We start from the raw sequence: 23,318 nt of genomic DNA on the forward strand, positions 1-23,318 counted from the left end.
GTTTGACAGTAATGGAATCTGAACGTTAGTAAAAATCCACAAAACATTGTAACTGTCATTGGTGGAAAAAAAAGTAATAAAGCACTAGATGTAAAAGAGGGTTTATATTCACCTGTCCTGCTACCCATTTCACCAAGTCTTTGCTCTCCTACAGAGCAATTGCTTCTTCACAATTAACAAGGTTCTCCATGTGCTGGATGCCTGGTACCACATGGCATGCTGCAATGCCTTTTGCTGTCCTCTCTTACCATAGGACACAGATGTGATGTAGGGGTCAGGGAAGAAGCCACAGTATGGAAGTGGGGGACACAGACATCAGACTCTTCTGGAAGTGTCAAATGTGAAAATTCAGAGAGAAGGTCACCAAAGTATAAACTCTTCTTTTGCAGGTCCTGCTCTGTTAGAATGTGTTTAACCACTTGCACTTATACCCCCTTCCTTACCAGGCTAATTCTCAGCTTTCAGCGCGGTCGCACTTTGAATGACAATTGTGCGGTCATGCAACGTTATACCCATATGAAATTGTTTAATTTTTTTTCTCACAAATAGAGATTTCTTGTGGTGGTATTTACTTGCCACTGGGTGTTATTTTTTGCGCTATAAACAAAAAAAGATCAAAAAATTTGAAAAAATTTCTTTACAAAATTTTATAATATAAACAAACAGGTAATTTTTCTCCTTTCACTGATGTGCGTTGATGTGGCAGCACTTCTGTGCACTGACTGGTGGCACTTCTGGGCACAGGTGGGCAGAACTGATGGGAGGCATGCCACATTTGTCACTTTTCCATGCCGCATTTGTTGCATGCCACATTTTTCAATGTCGCATTTGTTGCATGTCACATTTTTCCACGTCACATTTGTTCCACATTGCATTTTCTTGCATGTCACATTTGTCACGCATGTCTCATTTTTCCACGTCAAATTTGTCGCTGTTTTATTTGTTCCACGTCACAATTTTTGCATTTTTCCATGCCACACGTGTCCACCTCACAATTTTTGCATTTTCCACGTTGCATTTGTCACATTTTTCAATGTCACATTTTCACATTGCATTTGTCTCAGTTTTTTTCCATTCCGCATTTGTCCGCGGCACATTTGTTGCATTTTTTATGCATGAAGGTAAAAAAAAAAAAACTTGCGTGCAGCATCCCCCCCCCCCCCCAGCCCTCCTAATACTCACCTAAGCTCCCTCTCAATCCAGCGATGTGCACTGGAGTCTCGGCTATCTCAGGACTACCTCTTCTCATTGGCTGAGACAGAAGTGGGAGCCACTGCTATCAATCACAGCCAGTGAGCCAAGGAGAAGAGAGAGGGGTTGGGGCTGAGCAGTGGCTCCGTGTGTGAATGGACGCATGGAGCAGCAGGTGCCCCCATAGCAAAAAAGGAAGGGAGGGGCCAGGAGCACTGGCGGGGGACCTGAGAAGAGGAAGATCTGAGCTGCTGTGCAAAAGCACTGCACACAGCACGTAAGTGTAGACATGTTTGTTATTTTTAACCAAAAACCTTTAGAATTATTATTATTATACAGTATTTATAAAGCGCCAACAGTTCGCTCAGCACTGTACATTACAAAGGGGGACAGAACATGCGACAGTACAGCAACAATACAATGCAAAACACAAGGGGTTTGAGGGCCCTGCTCTTTCGAGCTTACAATCTAGGAGGGAGGGGATAGTGGTACAGGAGGAGATAGCTGTGGGGGATGGAGTGGTAGGAAGAGTGGAGGAGGTCGGCAAGTTAGCAGGGGGTGGGGTAGGCTTCCCTGAAGACAGAGGGGGTGAGGTGGGGGGTTGAGAGAAAGATTTGGGTGTCGTCCACATAGAGGTGGTAGTTGAAGCCGTGAGAGTGTATGAGTTGGCCAAGGGAGGAGGTGTAGATGGAGAAGAGGAGGGGGCCGAGGACGGAGCCTTGAGGGACCCCAACAGAGAGGAGGAGTGAGGGGGAGGTGGTAGCATTATAGGTAACGTTGAAAGAGCATTGCGACAGGTAGGATGAGAGCCAGGAGAGAGCAGAATCTCTGAGGCCGAGGGAGTGTAGTTTTTTGAGGAGGAGGGGGTGGTCGACTGTGTCGAAGGCCGCGGAGGGGTCAAGGAGTAGGAGCACTGAATAGTGGCCATTAGCTTTGGAGGTTAGCAGGTCATTGGATAGTTTGAGTAAGGCAGTTTCGGTGGAGTGTAGGGGACGGAAGCCAGACTGTAGGGGGATCGAGGAGGTTGTCGTCGTTGAGGTGAGAGCTTAGGCGGGTGTAGACTAGGCGCTCGAGGAGTTTGGATGTAAATGGGAGCAGGGAGATGGGTCTGAGGTTGTTCGGGTCATTGGGGTCCAGGGAGGGCTTTTTAAGTATGGAGGTGATGTGTGCATGCTTCAGAGGGGAGGGGAATGCGCCGGAAGAGAGATTAAAGATGTGGGTGAGGGAGCGTAGGATGGGGTGAAGGGGGTTCGTAGGAGTTGTGAGGGGATAGGGTCAAGGGGGCAGGTGGTGAGGCGGCATCAGAGAAGACCTTGGAGACCTCCTCGTTGGTAGTAAGGCCGAAGGTGTGGAGTGTTGAGGGGGCTTCAGTGTGAGGAATGTTGGGTGGGGTGGAGGTCAGAGCAGTGGTGGGGCCGTGGGAGAGGGGTGATGAGGGGGTGGCTGTGTGAGAGGGGACAGGGTTGAAGGGAGTTTGAGCAGCGACGAAGTCCCTGCGGATTGTGTCGAGGGAGAGGGGTGATGAGCGGGTAGTTGTGTGAGAAGGGACGGGTTTGGAGGGAGTGTGAGCTGCGGCGATGTCCTTGCAAATTGTGTCAATCTTGTTTTTGAAGTGAGGTGTAGGTGTGGAAGGCAGATTTATAGCGGGTGAATGCTTGTTGGGATTTGGTTTTGCGCCATAGTCGCTCCAGGGCACAACTGTGTCGTTTGAGAGCTTTGGTGTGATCAGTCTGCCATGGCTGGAGCGGTCGGGGTCTGATGTTTCGTGTGGTTAAAGGCGCTAGTGAGTCAAGGGCTGTTGACAGCGCGTTGTTATAGGCAGTCATAGCTAGGTCAGGCAGGACAGGGGGAGGATGCTGTCATGGAGTTGATCAGCTGCAGATTGGAGGGGGGCAGGGTTCAGGTTGCGGAGGTTACGGCTGGTAGTAGTATGACATTTGGAGGGGTAGGCGTTAGAGGACGAGGAGACAGAGGTTAGAATCACTTTAAGAATAAAAAACATTTGAAAATACAACACAATTACTTTTTTATCATTTGATAGTTACAAAGAATATTATATATACACACACACACACAAGACTACAAAAATTCATACCAAACAGGTTGCAAAGAGAATATGCGCCCCCATGCAATAACCCAGCATTGGCGACTAGAAGACAAACATAAGACAAATCTATGAAATACCCACTTTGGCTGTGTGCATATAAAGGAAAAGGGTGGAGCTCAAATCCATAATTGGGATAGTATTGCACAGGACTTTTTTCAGTGGTAAAACAGTTCTGACATCTACATTACTGAATGTATTTGGCAAGGGGTGCTGAAGGATCATGTGCTGCATGTGGGGGGTGGATCTATTGTTGCTGGGAGGGATGCACTTTTGAGGGAGGCATCTACAGATGCTGGCTGCAGGGAGATCTAATGTTGCTGGGGGATAGATCTACTAATGCTTGGGGGTTCTATTGTTGCTGGAGGGAATCTATCATTGCTGGAGGCAGGGGATCCATTTTACAGCCTGCTTTGTTATCATTAACAAAAATCCATACAAATTACTTAACATCACAAAATAATACTTGATTCTGTATGCTCTAAAAGGGGCGGTATTGGGAAGTGGGTGGAACTAAGGAACAGTGCTTGAAGGTGGGTAGGGGGGTGGAAACAAGGGGTGACTCAGATGGGGAAAGTACCTGCACCTAGTCTCAGAAAGAAAAAAAAAAGCCCTGGTTTGCCACAGCTTCATATGAACCACAATGGCTCAAAACTATTTTGGTCCAAAAACAGCTAGACAAAATAAAAGTTAATAAATCACCTGGACCCAATGGTTTACAAATGCACATCTTCTCAAAGAGTTCATCTCTTATTTGGAAGCCATGGTTTCTAATTTTTAGGTATTTTTCTTGAATGGATTGGTGCAAGGACCCCACAGTGGGTTACTGAGTAACTACAACCTGCAAGAATAACTTCTGTGTTTGAGATGATATATACGTATTTGATAAAAGACCATATTGAAAAGTTTTGCTGGAAAATGACTCCCAAAAGACTGAGGTTGTCAGACAATGTACTTTCTTTTTATAAGGAAGTAATCAAAAACAGGAGTGGACTTTTCAAAAACAATTGACAAGGTTCCCCACAGATGGCTAATGTATACCCAAGTTAAGGTCTATGAGCATCAAACATTCAGTCTGCAAATGGCTGGAAATCTGGCTTAAAGGCCATATTCAGACAGAAAGGCTTCTTCACAGTAAGCTGTAAAAACATTAATTAGACTTCCTCCAGAACTAGTTGTTGCCTGCTCTTTTTTTGTTAAAATAAAAAGCTGGCTGCATTCCTAAATGCACATAATATAACTGGATGTTACCATACCACGTATAGTTCACTCATTCAGGATTTAAAGAGGATCCTTGCTCCAAAAAGAAAAAAAAAGTAGATGCTTACCTGTTCAGGGATCCAGCGCTGTCCTCACCTGGGCTGGTTCTTCACTGGTCTTCGGGACCCTGGTGCCAGCATGTTACCTGTGGGAAGCAGGCTATGACTACTTGAGGCTTCGCACTGCGCATGGTGAAAGGTCTCCTTATATCTGTGACGTGTCTCAGAATGCAGCAGGCAAAGAGAGGGGGGATTGAACTTCTGTTCGAATTGCCCATGCCATCTGAGCAGAAGTAGGAGCTGGGTAGCTATCAAAACAAGGTACCCACTGTCCAAAAAAATTATAACATGCCAAATGTGGCAGAGGAGGGGGGAGGAGGACATGAAGCGGAACTTCTCCTTTGGGGTGAAGTTCCACTTTAAGCGTGGAAGCAAAGGTTTGTAAATCACAAGATTCTAACTAAATCAGAACACTAACTCAGATGATCAACAGCTAAGTCAATGCCAAAACGGTATATAAACAATGGCTGGCAGAAACCTTTATTTCAGCAGTAAGGTGAGGGCGCAAATCTGTCAGTGTTACCTGCTTTCACCATGCTGCCAGGCAGTAGGCTGTGTTTGTATACAAACGTTCCATGCATCTTCCATTCAAGCCAACCATGGGTGGGTCATGCTTATCACAATACTGTTACAGTAACACTAATCACTAAGTAAATGAGGAACTGTGTGCAGGCTTTGCTCTGTTTGCGTGACATCACGGTTTGGTAATATATACACTTTGAGTCTATTTTAGAAGAATCTATATAATCTACAAATGAAAACTCTGCACCACAGGCAAAACCAAAAATTAAAAAAAGAAATAAATAGAGATGAATGTGACTATGGCTGCTGCAGTCTTGAAAATGTGTCTAATTTCTGAACCCTATAAATGTGTATATAGACCACGCTGTCATAAATCAAGATTACTAAACAGTAAAAGTGCAGTAAATGCACAGCCATGAAAAGCAGTGTAATTACAGTGAAGCACAAACGCAGCACACAGTTAGACACGGCACACAGTTTGATCGCCCCAGATGTTAATCCCTTCCTGCCCAGTGCCATTAGTACAGTGTCAGTGCTTTTTATTAGCACTGATCACTGTATTGGTATCACTGGGGATGGCAGTGACACCAAGTCAGTTCCCCCCCAGTGTCAGAATGTCCGCCGCAGTCCCGCTATAAGTCACTGATCGCTGCCATTACTAGTAAAAAAAAAAACAAAACACAACAAAAAAGCCCAATTTATACACTGCAATTTGTAAAAGCTATAACTTTCATGTAAACCAATTCATTTACACGTTTTTTTTTTAGCAAATACATGTTGCAGAATACATTTTGGCCTAAATTTGATTTTTTTACTGCACATGTTTATTAGCAAAAGTCAAAAATATTGTTTTTTTTTCCCTCAAAAATCTTTTTTTTTTTTATAGTGCAAAAAATAAAAACTGCACAGGCAATCAAACACCACCAAAAGAAAGCTCTTTGTGAGAAAAAACGTAAATTTCATTTGGGTGCAGCGTTGCGTAACTGCGCAACTATCCGCTAAAGTACAGCAGCGCCGTAACATAAAAAAAAGGCCTGGTCAGGAAGGGGAGGGGGTAAATCCTCTGGAGGACAAGTGGTTAAGCAACTATTATTTGAATGGGACATGGGACTTATTAATACATTGGACATTAGTTGTATTTTCTGGTGTTATTTATAGTTTGCACTTTTAAATGTGGCAAACTGTTTAATGATCTTGATTCACATTTTTTGGGCAGTGCGGTCTATATACACATTTACATAATGTATAGGAAACAAATTGAAATTAATAAATTCATAACATACCTAAAACTGAAATTCCTTTCAAGATGGGGTGACTACAATAAGTACACTTGTACCTAATTTTTTCCGTTTCAGCTGTGATATTCTTTTCTGCAAAGGCTTATCTTGTACTGCTGTATAGGCATTCCATTTATACAGACATACAAACAAGTCAGTACACACAGCAAACCAGAGGCAAAATGGACAATGACATAGCAGAGGAGTAAGGAAAAGCAGGCCAAAAAATGATAGCAGTACATAAGAGCGCCACTGTAGAAAGATAGGGGGCTGTAACTGCTGACTTTTTCTTTTGAAAAATAGTAATCCTGCCCAGCGGCACGTACCTTCTGGACCCAAGTATAGGACACCGTGAGACTGCTTCAATTCCTATGATACCACAAGAAGCACTTCTTCATCTACAACCTGGTGAGATCACTAAGCACCAATTCACTTTGGTGACCCATGTCCTGACAACAGACAATAGCCAAAACCTGGTCAATTGACACCCTGCCTGTATCTGAAGTTAAATCCCATATGCAGTAGGTGTTGATAAAAGAAAGACAACCTACAACCAAATGACAAACTAAATTTCACCGGCTCTGGGAACTCTGGGTCTCTCACTTCCTCATTGTATTTCATACTTTTGCACTTGAATTTAAGAAACATATTGAACAAGAAAATGTTAAGTTGCCTGGCTATACCACTGATCCTGTGGCTTTAATAATTTAGGTCATTGATCAGGAACAAGCATGTACCAAGTAATGTCAGAGCAAAGCCACAACTCCTAACCTGCACACTTGTTCTAGGTGAGAAGTTCAGCGAGCATTGGAGCCACTGGATCAGTGTGACAGTCAGTCAACAAATATTTTCAAAAGAATAGTCAGCCAACATATTTGTCACTGCAGTTTTTTTAATACATTATAACAAATAACACCATATGAAATAAAACATGGTAACTATGCTAGTTATACACACTCTACTGCATAGGAATTCACATACCGATGCTGCCACCTGTTGCTGAACAAAGGTTTTGCAGACATTCCTTATCAATGTAAAAAGAATGGAAATGAGGTCCATGTTTCACAAACTTTACATTACATAAGAAAAAAAGTCAATAAATATATATTTTTTCTTTTACACAAAAATGAACAGTAAATTAAAATATACAGTAAATTGTAATCTCCATGTTATCCACAATCCAGGCTCTGATCAACATTGTGCACGGTTTTATTACAATTAGTTTCTGCTAAGAATGTGTTTACTTGGCACTTTTAAACTACTGTGTATATTTAGTGTAATAATGGTAGTTACAAAGTATTTTGTTGGTATTTTGTTGGTGATATTATTCACTTAGCATAAGCAGCTTAGAGAGATCCTTGTAGTTTTTAAAGGTAGGTCATGGAAGTGTTTTTAAGGTAGGGCATGGAAGTGTTTAGAGGCATGTAGCTGCCATTAGGAGTAAAAGAGATGCTATTGAATGCGTTGGACAGCCCACATTCCATCAGATTTTTTTGCCCTGACTTTTATATTTGTAGAAAAACAATTATGATTGTAGCTTTTTGTATTATAATCAGGTAGACATTATCATTCCCTTTTTACTTTAGTTACAAAACAGACAGCTAATTTGTCTTCTACTATTCAGATACTGTGATGAAATGGCTGAGAAAAACAAACAGAATGCTGTAACTTTCCATCATTGACTCTCCTGTATCAGCCAGTGGTCTCTAAACAGTGGAGATACTGACTTTTCAGTATTAGTGAAATCTATATAAAACAAACTCAACAGACATATTGGCTAAGCTCAGTCACTACTTTCTCTCAAAATATGTCATAAACACATGCTGGATCTCTGGAATTAATTTATATAACATGGATACAGTGCAAAGTCAACAGAGCTTTAGGTGAAAAGGCAGCATTGATTCTCACGAAAAGTCTTTTGCAATCTCAGCCACCCAGCAGAACGCCCACATTTCCTTGGTGGTCACCTATCCCCTGCAGCTAGGGATGCCGTGCAAAAGAAGAAAACACCAACTAATGAGTACAGACTACAAGATATATTCCAGTCCCTGACCAAACTTCTTTAGTGGATGAACTTGCAACAAATTGCTACTGAGAACTGCAGAATGGACCTTAAAGCGGAGCTCCAGTCAAATTCTTTTGGAGAGCAGATACCAGATTTTGATAGGTACCCGCTCCCACTTCTGTTGCGATCACCTAGGCGATCAGAAGCGGAAGTTGTCCTCCTACCCTCCCTCCCCATAGTCTTCTGGGAAATGTGAGAAGACTATGGGACCATTCAAAAAGTGCAGAGCTATTCGTGCATGTGCAGTGGGCACCCGGCTGTAAAGCAGCAAACTGTTACAGCCAGGTGCCCACACCGAAGATGCTGGCGCCGGGGAGAGAGGATGGCCAGTGAAACGGCTGCGATGAGGACACCGCAGGATCGAGGGACAGGTGAGTGTCTGTTTTTTAAAAGTCAGCAGCTACTGTTTTTATAGTTGCTGACTTTTATTTTTTTATACTGTAACTGGAGCCCAGCTTTAACTAATGGGACACTATGGGGTTGATTTACTAAAATGGAGAAGGCAAAATCTGGTGCAGCTCTGCATAGAAACCAGTCAGCTTCCCGTTTTTTTTGCCAAACCCTAATTAAACATGCTGAAGTTAGAAGCTGATGGGCTAACATGCACAGCTGCACGAGATTTTGCACTCTCCACTTCTGGTAAATTAAAACCATGCCTAATAATCTGAGAATTCTTATAAACTTGTACTACAAATGATAGAAATTAGCCAAGACAAAGTATTGTTTTTTTTTCACACTTTCTTGCTACTATGGCTGAAGCTAGACAAACACAGAGATTTCTCACTGAGTCTGTGCTAGACAGGGCAAATAGACGAATCTACGCTGCAGTCTACGGCATTCTGGCAGACAGTGTTATGGGCTGTCAGAATACTTGAACAGTGCCTGCAACTGAATAAATACAGGTGCTGTTCAGCCAACTATTTTCCCACCTCCTTCCATAAGAGTATTGAAAAATGTACTTTTTTTGATCTTAGTGTTGCCGACAGGGCCATCCACTGAGCGAATTTCTGCCTATTCAGCATGAATTGGTTGTAATTAAATGCCTTTATGGCCAGCTTAACATGTTATATCACTTTTACTAGAAGTCAGTGTAAGTCAACTACATACACCATTCTGCTTGCAGAATGGTGTATGTGGGGTGGGGTCACCACGTCTTCACGTTAGGCTATTAGGTACTGAAAACTCATCGATTGAGCACTGCCCAACTTCATTCAGAAACCGGAGATCCATTCTGTAAAGTTTTTTTTTATTTAATAAATTTTTTATTCAAATGTATTTTTATTTATTTTGCTTCACATTCTGACACGTGCACTTATTGCTGCCATCGTTGCTATGTGGTACAATGTGTTTACATGATATATATAGCATTTAAAAAAAGTAAAGCATTAATTATTTTTAATAAACTCTGTATAATTTAATTCATATTTAGAGTGACACATTTTTAAACAAAGTAAAGAGCCCCATCCATTTTGAGCAGATAATACAAGTCATTGCTTCATCAGCATTGTTAGAATGCTCAGACAGGTGAAAACACAAATAATTACCAAACAGGCGTGCATGTGGTGCCTTTACTTCACATGTCAGATCCACCTGTTTCTCAGCTTTCCAGAAGCCCTTCTGTAGGTTTGTTTCACCTGCAACCACTTGACCATCAATTTCAGTCTATAGAGCAGCTTTTTCTGTATGACTGACTCAATGACATCACTTCATGCCCTTTACATACAGCTTATCATCTGCTTAGCCACACTGGTATACAGCACAGACATTTTTCTATCTCTAATAAGATATTACTTTTGAGTCACATCATTCACAAATAGGAACATGTACACAGGGAGTTCTTTAGTCTTGTAATGAATCAGGAGATATGCATTTTAGCCAATGTTGAACTGCCATAAACAGCCAATAAATACAAGAAGCCGAAGTTCCTACAAAGACTGGCTGCTTGGCAGGTGACACAAAATGAAAATTATAGTTATGTTGCTGCATGTATATCTGAATGCCAAGATAGTACTGAGATGTGCATGCAGTACACAGCACAATCCTAGCTTTCTAAATAGAAATGGTGACTGGAAATAACATACAAGGCTCTGGTAGCCAAGCAGTAAGTTGCAGAAACCTATGTAATCATATACCGACTGCCACAATTGTTTTAGGAGTAGTGCTTTCCCCAAATTCTGATACTGTTAAAATAACAAATACATCTTGTAAAAGATCCAAAGTTCCAAGAATAAAAAAAGTTGTTTTCAACTTTAAGAAAGCATTATAAGCCAGAAGTAAACCTCGAGATGAACAGATATGAAAGAGAAGAAAACACTGGATTTGTCTCCTTATGCGGCCTCTATGGAGTCCTCATCCACACGACGACCTTGTGGCTGCAACAACAAACAGGAATTACTCGTAAGTCTATTCCTTATGGCCATGTTTTCATTTTTGTACATATATTCAGGACAGCCATGCCCTACCCTTTTATACTAATTTTTGTTAATAACACAGATAATAAGAAAAATATAACCAGAAGGCAAACAAGCAATACAAAGAATTACAGGTATGCATATGGCATCAGTTTCAACTAGGTGTTGTGTCTAGCATTGTTCTGGGACCTCAAATACCCACTTTGCCATTGTTTTGGACCCCACAGAATGTATAGTGTAACTGTCATTCTTTGCTATAGCCTATAGTTCACACCCCTATGATTCAGGGTACATGTAAAAGTGATGTCTTTAGAACATCAGTCACAAAAAAATAAAATAAGAAAATGCAGGTTCATATTCGTTCATTTAAATTGTTACCATTCCTCTTTATTTTCTAATGCAGATGAAATCTTCTTAGGGAAGGGTTCAAAGGATAAGTTCACCTTTCGTAACATGTTACACCCATATTCAGGGTGTAACATGTTACGATCGGACTGGCCCCCACACTGCCACGATCCCCATTGTGACAGCTAGCGGGGGATATTCTCCCCCCTTGCTAGCTGTCAAATTATAAAAAAAAAAAAAAAAAAGAAAGGACGTGGCTGTGCGGGGCTCCGGCCGCATTACTCATTCACAGTATTCTGTGAATGGGTAAACTACAAGTCCCGGCAGCCTTTGCAGCTGTTGGCTTGTAGTTTTCAATTAACTATATGTTGCTCCACAACGCCGTGGTAGTTCATTGAGCCTTCCTGTCAGTAAGTATCTGCTTGTCCGTACAGGATGTACGAGCAAGCAGATATACTGACAGAGTCTCAATTATTTGAAAAGACCTTGCGAGCCAAGTAATAAAATTCCTATTGTTGGATCGCAAACTTCTAGCACATAACTACCAATGTGAAAAAGCGTGAAATAAAAATGTAGTATTGCGCTCACAACCTTCCAATCTATATATATAGACAAATAAAAATGTGTATATGATATACATAAATAACTGAATAAGTGAATCTGTAGAAATCAACTCACATAAGCAAAATATAAAACAGTGAAAAAAAACTAAAAGAAAATAATATAATAATATTGTATAATATTAATGTCCCACAAAAAATATAAGTGACTTTGTGCTAAAAAATCTTCAATATCTTTTAAATGGGTGACTGCTTGTGCCTCCTCCCTCAAGTGAAGATGTGCGCTCACCTCATAGATAGCCTGCAATTAGGCTATTAAAGCTTGCGGTTCACCTCCTTGGAACCTACTTGTTTAGGAATTGATGTTGATAAGATAACCATGAAATGCGACATGTGCTGTAGAAAAGTATCCTCTCATTGGGTGCTACTCCACTGTCTTCTTATTTCCATGCGATCCTCCATATATAAGAAAAATCCTGACATGGTGCTTTATCGTTTTAAAAGCTTTTAATGTGAAGCTGACAGGTGGCACTCACATAAATCGTATAGTGGTAGTACAACTGATTCAAATATCCACTGGCTGTCGGAGCTGTGCGCTCGTGGTCCGATATCCGGACTGACTCCCTCCGAGTGACGTGAACAGTCCCACCCCTACGCGTTACGCCACTAGTCACGTGGCTTCATCAGGGGGAATCAAATCCCCCTGATGAAGCCACGTGACTAGTGGCGTAACGCGTAGGGGTGGGACTGTTCACGTCACTCGGAGGGAGTCAGTCCGGATATCGGACCACGAGCGCACAGCTCCGACAGCCAGTGGATATTTGAATCAGTTGTACTACCACTATACGATTTATGTGAGTGCCACCTGTCAGCTTCACATTAAAAGCTTTTAAAACGATAAAGCACCATGTCAGGATTTTTCTTATATATGGAGGATCGCATGGAAATAAGACAGTGGAGTAGCACCCAGTGAGAGGATACTTTTCTACAGCACATGTCGCATTTCATGGTTATCTTATCAACATCAATTCCTAAACAAGTAGGTTCCAAGGAGGTGAACCGCAAGCTTTAATAGCCTAATTGCAGGCTATCTATGAGGTGAGCGCACATCTTCACTTGAGGGAGGAGGCACAAGCAGTCACCCATTTAAAAGATATTGAAGATTTTTTAGCACAAAGTCACTTATATTTTTTGTGGGACATTAATATTATACAATATTATTATATTATTTTCTTTTAGTTTTTTTTCACTGTTTTATATTTTGCTTATGTGAGTTGATTTCTACAGATTCACTTATTCAGTTATTTATGTATATCATATACACATTTTTATTTGTCTATATATATAGATTGGAAGGTTGTGAGCGCAATACTACATTTTTATTTCAAGATATACTGACAGGTCAGGGGAAGACCTACATGGCACCAGTGATCTGCTGATCGCTGATGCAATGCTTCAGAGGCTCCACAACCAAAAAATAATAGATGCACATTTTTTTTACCTGCAAAACTGTTATACTTCATAAAAAACATAAAATAGGTTATTTACCATCAAGGTTTTCAAAACCCAATCTCCTGATAGCTAGTAATAGTAACACAAAGGAGATAGAGGGAAGTGACTTAAAGGCTAAGTCCACCTTAAAATAAATGCACATATTTTTGCATCAAATAAAATGTGAGTTTATTCTTTTTTTCCACTAGAGTATGCAAAGAATTGCGCACTCAATCAATCAGTGGATTGCAAGTGCAATGCCAGACTCCTGTAGAGACTCTTCTGCCAGCTGCAGGAATGTGTCAATGGACTAAGAGTACAGTAATCCACTGAGAATTACTTACAAGTCTGCCTGTCATCGGGTTACATCCTAAATACAGGTGTATCATGGTGTAAAAGATGGGAGTAAAACAGAAAAGGCAAAGCACTGTGGCAAATAAAGTGGGGCTTAAAGTAAACCTATCAAAAGAGAAATATGGGGGATTGTCATAGCTGACCTAATCTGAACATTCTAGATGCTTGGCTGCTTTGTGGAGTCATTTGTTTCTCAGTTACTGACCTGATTATGCAGATCAAGAAAGTCAGAGAAAAGTCCAAATGTCTTATTTTCACATTTGTTTTTAATCAATGGTTCAAAGTACTAAAGGTCGGCCAGGCAAGAAGCATTTGGAGCAGAGATCAATAATGGTAGCCTGTAAATTTCTCTCATGGCAGGTCTCCCTGCCAACACCTTTCTAAAAGCCAAGATCAACCTCCACCCTTTCTTTGCAGAAAATAATGCTCGAAAACATCGGGCACACTTTACGGCACACCTCTACATCAAAAAGCACTATAAAGCCTCTATCAAAAAGCACAATAAGGTGCCATATCATGTAAGAGGGTTTACAGTAAACACACTAAAGGCACTGCTGGAGCTCAGTGAAGCCCAGCTTTTCTACAAATTGGTATTTGTGCAGACACAGATGAGCTCCACTCGGCTCTCTGGATGACAGTGCTTCGCCTGACGACAGGATACTCAGACACAGAGCACTGCATTGTGAGATGGTGAAGAGGATATATGATAACTATTTTCATTTCTCAGAAGTCAGGTTATTTCAGGGTAGTCAGGTAGTGCACTGAGGATGATTGCTATACACACATGATCTTGTAGTGCAGAATAATTATCTAAACAATTTGTTGTTGAAAAGTGGTCACCACAAGTATACACCCCTACAGTACTTCACCCACACCTGACTCTCTAAACACAGGTGTAGTTTCTGCATCCCTAAATTGTTCACCAACATCAACATTAGCAGTAGGCATGGAGTGTCAGATGTTAAAGCATGAGTCTCATGCGGTCTACTACATATGCAAGGATGTGGGATGGGTCCTCCGACATATGGCATGGTCAGTTATCAGTATATGTATGATGGGACATTGTTATCTCCAATGTCATTATTTTAACAGCATCTGTCTCTGTGCATGTATTGTGTGTTGATATTTATCATTAGTCACAACAAAAGAAAAGGTTCTTACTTTGTCTGTTAGTAGAAACGGTCAAAATTAAAAGGCAAATTCAGTATGGTTCAGACTGTTTATGCTATAATAATTTTTGCCTACTGTCACTTCTGCAAAGACAGTATACAAATTGGCAACAGAAGGATATCCTAAAGTGAAACTACACTGTATCTGAGCACCACAAACTAAAAGTGCTTTTTAATTTATCTTTAATATTCAAAGCAAAGTCAAAGTCACCCGTCCACTCATGTCTCCATGTTTTATTTTATTTAGAAATCACTTAGAAAAACACCTCCTAGCATTTCTGGCCATGGCCATCTTGAGTAAGGGCAAATGGTTCATGCAGCATTTACTTCCTTGAACCAATCTGCCCTTAGCTAAGGCATGCAGGCAGGAGGGTATGCTTAGCTGAGAAAATGCCTCCTCCCATCCTGAAGACTTTTGGGATGTATGACATCATTTGCCTAGGCATGGAAACTAGAAAGTAACTAAAGAAGTGTAAACAAACAAACAAAAAGTTTAAAACAAGTAAATATGATACTTTCCTATCTATTAATGCTAGCAATATAAGGATTAAAAATAGTCAATGTTGATTGGGAGAGTGAAGATTCAGTTTAACATGGCTGAACTCACCTTCACAAATATATGAGTTGGTAGGAAACGCTTCAGCATATGACTGGTATAGTTTGAAAACCTCAGAAGATTGATGTTAAGAGATGGCAGTGGTTGGTATCCTGCCATTAGTGGGTAGAAATTGTACAGCATCTCCTGCTCAGAGCCAGGAAGGATTTGGAGTCGAATCTAGAAAACATGATTTATGCTAAGTCGGAAGCCAAATGATCATGACATCAAATATGCCGCGTCTAGCCATAAAGCATAATTAACTATTATATCATAAACTTGAAAAAATGTTTTTAGTAGCTGAAATAAATGTGAATGAATATGTTCATTAACAAACATGAAATGACAAGACCTACTTGTTTGAGTCCAGAAAACATGAAGGCGTCGCTTGGCTCCACTGAAATTTCGATATCCTGAACTAGCCCTGTCTTGTTCTGTAGATGATACTTTACTGGCAGAGACTCTCTTACTCTTCCAAAAGAAGGGAGATCTAGGCAAGAATAACAAGTCACCCTTTAGTCACACACATTAAATCAGCCTCTCAACCTTTCAATGCAAAGGAACCCTTGACGTAACTTTCCAGTCTCAGGGAACCCCTGCTAAAAATGGCTTTATCTATAATTCATGATACATTAGTGTGATGGTCAGAGGCAAAAATGCTCCTTACAATTGTGGTCATTGGCAAGAATTACCCACTTACAGATTGCTAAAAAGATCAATGGTGTCAGTGGGAACTTACCTGACAGGCAAAAATTTCTCATTTCTCAGGGAACCCCTGGCAACCTCTGGAGGAAACCTAGGGTTCCATGGAACCCTGGTTGAGAAACCCAGTCATTGCAATAGGCTGCAAGGTTTGCAGGGTGAAACACAAAATGTAAAAGGAAGCTTTCACCCTTCCGCACACCTAAACGCCTCTTGCACATGGTTGAAGAAACCCCCAAGTTTTTTGCAGTGTTGTCTATGGAACAGTGAACACAACTGCATACAGATCTGTAATGCAGCAATGCGTTCAGAGTTGTAAAAAATAAAATGACTGACTAAATTTTATGCACTGTAACTGGATCGCATGGTACTGCATTTTCATGTGATTTGGTGAAGGCAAATGCACCGTGTTTGCCATCTGCATTTTGGGTGTCATTAGGATTACACTGACGCCAGCAACAGATCACGCATCCAATGTGTTTTGAGCGTGGTGCAGGAAACATGCATAGAACGTAGGTTTCCCCGCACCACGTTCTGGTGTGATCAAGCCCTTAATCTAAAAGCCGTGTATCACAACCCTTGTCTGTGCACCTGGGCAGGACCCCAGGCACTTTTTTGTTACTAAAGGTTTTTATTACCTGCACGACATACATTTTTTTTCCGTTTTAGTTACATACTTCATTAATAGCACGTTTATTGGGAATAATAGGTATCTTACTGTACATCTGATCTACAATAATATTTTAGAGAAAAAAAAAAAAAAAAAGACTAAAATTGTTGCTAATGCAAACACAGAACAGAGGACAGGACAGAGATGATCTGCAGTAGATGTTATTGTGCAAGTTACCTGCTTTAATATGGAGTGGAATGCTTTCTACCATCACATGTGGCAGTGTTACCAAGGTGTTGACAACTGGTACATTTTCTCCAGCTGAGCTCCTATAAAATAAATATTCAACCATTACACAAAGAACGATTATTTAAAAAATATCTTAACAAAGGTTCAAAAGCTCAATGACTCGGCTTCTTAACAATGGTGCTATGGGATCTCGGCTGACAAGGACTGGACAAAGAATGGAAATTGATATTTTAAAAAACAAGGCCATATGATCTCGGCTTCATTCACATTAGCTGCATTCCATATCACGCCAGGAAAAAAAATAATTTCATTCATGTCCACATACTGTATATGGGCAGATATCAACTTTCCATAAGGCTAGTCTGGCAACCATGTGGCTTATAGACTGGCCAAGGCAGATGTTTGTTACTGGGAAATCAAGCTTGTAACTACATAATATTAATCATTTCTACTTGATGGGTTTCCTTAAAAGTAAAACTATAGACATTTTTGGTCAGTCCTGATTAAAAAATAATATTTGCAAGTATATAAAATTGTATTTGAAAACAGTTTTTATCAAGAAAAAAAAAAGTCTTATACTAATAAACATTTATTATTAGGTGCTTCCTTTTTCCAATGTATGCAGTTCTTTGTGCATTTTGGCTTCTTCTGCAGACTGGCAGTCTAGACAACACCATCTATACCTTGAAAGGGGAAGGTATACGTGTCCCATTTCTGAGTCATTCATTTGTGTGTGATTCTGCCATCTAGGTTTCTATTCTGAGAACAGTAGTAAACCAGCTAAATGAAAATGCATAGGTCACTCATCGAGTGGCTAGAAGGGGTATGTACAGATTTTTAGATGATTAAAAGAAAACACATTTTAAATTCGGATTACAGAAAGAAATGTATGGAAAATGGTATACCTTCACTTTAAAGAGCAACACCGATGTCTGTGTAGCCTCCCTAGCGGTCTGATTATGTCAGTATTTCTGTGCTCAAAGCGGTACATTTTTTTTGCATGGAAATATGTATTTTTTTTATTTTAGGCCTATAATTTTTAGGAATAACTCAGTGAAATCGGTCCGAACAAGAGTCTAGTAAACATCCCGGGTAGGATAAAACTTGAAACACGAAATCATAAATTATATTTTAATAAATAATCATAAAAAATTATAATATAATAATAATAATAAAAAATTTAATTCAATAATATAATCAAACCAAAAACACTGAAATTTGAAATATAGCGCCAAGTTCGCACATCACTGAGCAAAGTCGTAAAATCGTTTTCAGTGTCTGATGACGAATTTCCCCACGAATCATTATCACTCAATTCTGCAAGTAGTTCTGATTTACTATCGCTGTTCTCTAGCTGGTCTAAAACAGCTTTTGACCTAAAGGGACGCTGTTTGGACACCATGAACATTTACAGGCAGAAAGAACAGTAAAAATGCAGGCAGGGCACAGGACAAAGCACTAGGGACAAAATGTATGTGAAATGCTTTGATACAGTAATGTTATACTATGTGATTTTAGAGTATTTAGTGAATGTCACTTTCACATTTTTAAATTTCCCGCCATTTCGTCCCCGTACGTCCTGACGTCGCAGGGAACGGAACCCAGAAGACGGATGCCGGCATCGGCCGGAGGACATTGCAGGGGACACTGCAGGAGGGACATATCGGAAGCAAAGGACACGGTAAGTGAGAAGAGATCCCGGAGCAACGCTGTGAGGTATTCCCTAGTGTAGCTCAGGGTTACAGCTTGTGGTGCTGAAACTTTACCCCGAGCTACACTCGGGAATACCGCCAGGGAGGTTAAGCCACAGTGTGTGCTTTAGTGGAAGAAAATTCTATCAAATCAGACCACTAAATGATCAATGCAGTGTGTGCAGCCAATGGATTTATAGATGCAGAATAACAATGCATTACTTGGTCATATAATATTTTCTAACACCTATAATCCTTATCCAATCATTTTCATGCCAGTTTTGGCTGTGTAGTTTTTTAAAACCAAAAGGTTCCTCATGTTCTTTGTAGGGCTCTGCTCTGTCTGATCTAGTACTGGGAGAAGTAGTCTGTCAATGCATTAGGAAAGAGTGAAAGTACTCAGTCAGTTTACCAGCTTTCTGTAATATTAACAGCAAGTCACTGAAAGGGATGCAGAATATTTCTCAGTTTGTGTCTTAAACAAAAAGAGACCATTTCCAAGTTCATATCCTATACCCACTTACCTTTTCCAAGATATAATATAGCTGCCAGTGGCCACACCATTCTGGGGGTTTGCTACCGGAGGACATTGGAGGCAGAAACATTCACTAGCACTCTCTCCAGTCTGTAAGACAACTGTAAGCAGAAAAGCAATTAGAATCCAGTGTCTAGAAGTATGTTGTACTTACCACTATGTTTGTATTAGTTACTAACCCCATGACCCTGCATTCACTATATCTGGTCTCCCACAGTACACATAACTTGGAAATAAAATTATGTTAGTAAATATAAACTGCTAAATACCTTTTCTCACCAGCAGTATACAGAAGTCTTGTGACTTCTATCAGTGTGAGCACTAGTTGAAACTTGCAGGAAAAGTCTTAATTCTGCTCTGACTGTCCTATGAGGCTGCATAACCCCTGACCTGTCTGCTGATTGGCCCTGTACTGATCACATGCACCCCCCCCCCACCAAAAAAATAAAAGTAGAAGGGGAGGATCAGAGAAAACAGGATCAAACAGCCTTTTTACTCACAGGTTGTGAGTCAGTCTCTCTCTCTGTCTCTCTCTATAGAGACAGACACGCACAATTCCTCATATCGCTGCTTTTTTTCAGTTTTGAATTATATTTTATGTTTATACAAGAATGGATCATGTGCTTTGTCTGTATTTGTAGATAAGCAGTTAAAATGGTTCACATTTTTAAAGAGCTTTCATTTCACTTGTTTTTAAGTTTGCCATGCATTGTGCCAGAAGTGTAATTTGGGTGTTACAGTATACAATTATTTTAAATTGTTTTTAAAATGGTTTTAAAACTGCTCACTGGTCAAACCAGAAAACCTGTGCATTTTCTAAATGTTTTACTTTTTGCCTTTCAAATAAAAACCTTGAAAGACAATCCCACCAAAAAAATCTTTAAAAAAAAAAAAAAAAAAAAAAAAGATATGCGTCTCTTTCTTACAAAGGGTATTGCCAAATCAACAGGTCCATCGATGAAATTTGAAAAGGACCCTGAAACCCCTATCGCAGATTACTAATAGTGCCATTAACCACAAAAATGCATACCAGCATTTGAAAAGTTTGCTGTAAATCCTAATATACTTTTGTCTTTTTCACAAGTTAGGGTACTGCATAAAATGAAAAAGAAAAAAAAAAAAAAAAAAAAAAGACTGCCAAACACTGATTCAAACTCGCTAACAATACACCATGCTAAACCTAAAAGTAGAATTAGGCCAGACACTCTAGTAAAAGTTTAAAGAGACTTGTGACAGGTTGAGCACTGACAGTTCCTGACAGGGAATTTGACCATCGCTTTCTGCCTCCTGCACACTTCCTATGGCCAACAAGGCTGCCATCCCTACAATGGGCCAAAAGAAAAGCATGGGAGGGAGGTGGTATTAGTAGGCTCTAACCCTGCCACAAGTGTCTGAGCTTTGCCTATCAAAGCTGACTGGGATTTGTTCATAATGACAAAGTTATCGAGGCTGCTGCAGGTCATGTGCTGGTACCTTACAAAAAACGAGCTTGTGAGTAAAGAACCCACAAGGAAAGGCGTCCCCCTCAAGAGAACAAGTTTGCGACTTGAAAACAATTGTATTTATTGAACAATATTTACCAAATATCAAAGGCAAACCCACCTCCACAATAAAACAATATGACAACGCTGTACATGGCAAAGTTGTCATATTGTTTTATTGTGTAGAGTGGTTGGGGGGTTTTGCCTTTTGATATTTGGTACATATTTTTCAATAAATACAATTGTTTTCGATCCGCAGCCTTGTTCTCTCGGGGACTCCTTTCCTTGTGGGTTCTTTACTCACAAGCTTGTTTTTTGTAACCTATCACTTTGGTCCTGAGGACACCACCTTCAACTTGGGTGAGTCGGCATAACAATATACATGTATTTATTCTTTTTGCAGTGGATCCCATTTTTGTTTTTATTATTTCTATACATGTGCTGGTACCTACAGGTGGCTGCATTTTACACCTCAGTAACTTTTTCTTTTTAATATCTACCAGTTCTGTAGCTGCTGACTTTTAAGAAACTAATACCAGCTCATGCAGTTCAGCGCTGTATTCCACGCAACCATTGATTCACAGGGCAGCTCCTTTTCCCCACCACCATCTTGACTGCAGGAGCCCACTATCACATCCTTTTGATTCAAACATGGCCTTCTACCACACACGCATGAGATGGCTCCTTTCATTGGTCCACTAAAGTTGGAGGGGAAGCTTTCTGAGGTGACGAATGTGGGTTCAGGTACTACCGAAAAATACATTTTTGTTAAAGGATGGGAAGAAGGTTTCTAAGGGGAACTTTTATTTTTGTGTGCGGAAAGGTCTGCTTTAAGTAACTTGTGACAAAAGGCTACTAAAAGGGAGTGGCTATTTGACGGTGTGCAGGGCTTACAATGATGGCAGATGGGGCTCACCTCAACAATGGGTTCCCCTAATGCTCGGACATCACTTCAAAGGGGACATATATTTATATTTTTTTTCCCTAACCTGCACTATCCTGCCCCCTGAGTGGTTGCTGTGGACAGAAGATTCACTTTCCTTTACAATTCTGCTTTTACATACTAACCGTTTTCCATGTGGGATTCCAGCTGGTCCACAGGTGCGACAGATGATGAGAGCTGTAGCTGGCTGGACAGGATAGTGAGGCCCCATGGGGAAGCACTCAAGATATCCGTCATTAGCAAGAAGGGTATATCAGCATAGACACGATCTAAATGTTCAAACTGCAAAGACACAAACTATCCATCAGACACTTATGTCAAATACACCAATAGAAAATACATTAAAAGGTGTGATGTGGATTCTGTCCTGGTGCTATAAATTCCTTCCTAGGCACAGTTTACTAAATCAAGCTCAACTACTTGCCTACTGGCCACTTTCACCCCCCCTTGCTGCCCAGGCTAATTTGCAGCTTTCAGCGCTGTCACACCTTGAATGACAATTGTGCGTTCATCCAACACTGTACCCAAATAAAAGTTTTATTTTTTTGAGACAGATAGAGCTTTCTTGGTGGTATTTAATCACCGCTGAGTTTTTTATTTTTGCTAAACAAATGAAAAAAGACCAAAACTTTAAAAAAAAAAATGTTTTTGTTAGTTTCTGTTATAAAATTTTGCAAACAAGTAATTTTTCTCCTTCACTGATGTGTGTTGAAGCTGCACTGATGAGGCAGCACTGAATGTCACTGATAGGCTGAACTAACTGGCAGTATGGATGGACACTGTTCGGGCTGCACTGATAATCAAAATACTGATCAGTGTAAATGTCCCCTTTCATACAGTTAGGTCCATATATATATATTTGGACACAGGCACAATTTTCATAATTTTGGCTCTGTATGCCACCAGAATAAATTAAAATGAAACAATTCAAATGAATTTGAAGTGCAGACTTTCAGCTTTAATTCAAGGGGCTGAATATAAATATCAAGTACAAATTTTAAGAACTGCAACCATTTTTATACATGGTCCCTCCATTTTCAGGGGCTCAAATGAAATTGGACAAATGAATGTAATCATAAATAAAATGTTCATTTTTAATATTTTTTTGAGAATCCTTTACTGGCACTGACTGTTTTAAGTCTGGAACCCATGGATCAAAGACTGGGTTTCCTCCTTTCTGATGCTTTGCCAGGCTCTAACTGCTGCTGTCTTCAGTTGTTCTTTGTTTGTGGGTCTTTCTGCCTTTAGTTTTGCCTTCAGCAAGTGAAATGCATGCTCATTTGGGATGAGATCAGGTGATTGACTCGGCCATTGCAGAATATTCCACTTCTTTTCCTTCAAAAGCTCCTGGGTAGCTTTTGCAGTGTGTTTTGGATCATTGTCCATCTGTACTGTGAAGCGCCGTCCAATCAACTTTGCTGTATTTGGCTGAATCTGGGCTGACCGTATATCTCTAAACACTGCAGAACTCATCCGGCTGCTTCTGTCTTCTGTCACATCATCAACAAACACCAATGACCCAGTGCCACTCGAAGCCATGCATGCCCATGCCATCACACTGCCTCCATGATGTTTTACAGATGATGTGTGCTTTGGATCATGAGCTGTTCCAAGCCTTCTCCACACTTTTTTCTTCTCATCATTCTGGTACAGATTAATCTTAGTTTCATCCATCCAAAGAATGCTTTTCCAGAACTGGTCTGG

At 40.4% G+C, this 23,318-nt stretch overlaps 1 protein-coding gene across 1 annotated transcript in view; it reads right to left on the reverse strand.

Annotated features, from left to right (window-relative positions):
- Positions 1-9,707: 9,707 nt before the first annotated feature.
- Positions 9,708-23,318, reverse strand: part of TRAPPC11 (trafficking protein particle complex subunit 11) — a 56,159-nt gene continuing 42,548 nt past the window's right edge. The window contains exons 25-30 of the mRNA XM_089669635.1: positions 21,740-21,896; positions 19,180-19,291; positions 16,953-17,044; positions 15,760-15,893; positions 15,416-15,583; positions 9,708-10,850 (exon numbers count right to left, since the gene is read on the reverse strand). Coding sequence (XP_089525761.1) covers positions 10,806-10,850; positions 15,416-15,583; positions 15,760-15,893; positions 16,953-17,044; positions 19,180-19,291; positions 21,740-21,896 — 708 coding nt within the window. The 3' untranslated portion in view covers positions 9,708-10,805. The remainder of the gene's footprint in view (positions 10,851-15,415; positions 15,584-15,759; positions 15,894-16,952; positions 17,045-19,179; positions 19,292-21,739; positions 21,897-23,318) is intronic.

This window comes from Staurois parvus, unplaced genomic scaffold (assembly GCF_062004578.1).
Source record: "Staurois parvus isolate SC_StPar_1 unplaced genomic scaffold, SC_StPar_1.0 ptg000080l, whole genome shotgun sequence".
Lineage (NCBI taxonomy): Eukaryota > Metazoa > Chordata > Amphibia > Anura > Ranidae > Staurois > Staurois parvus.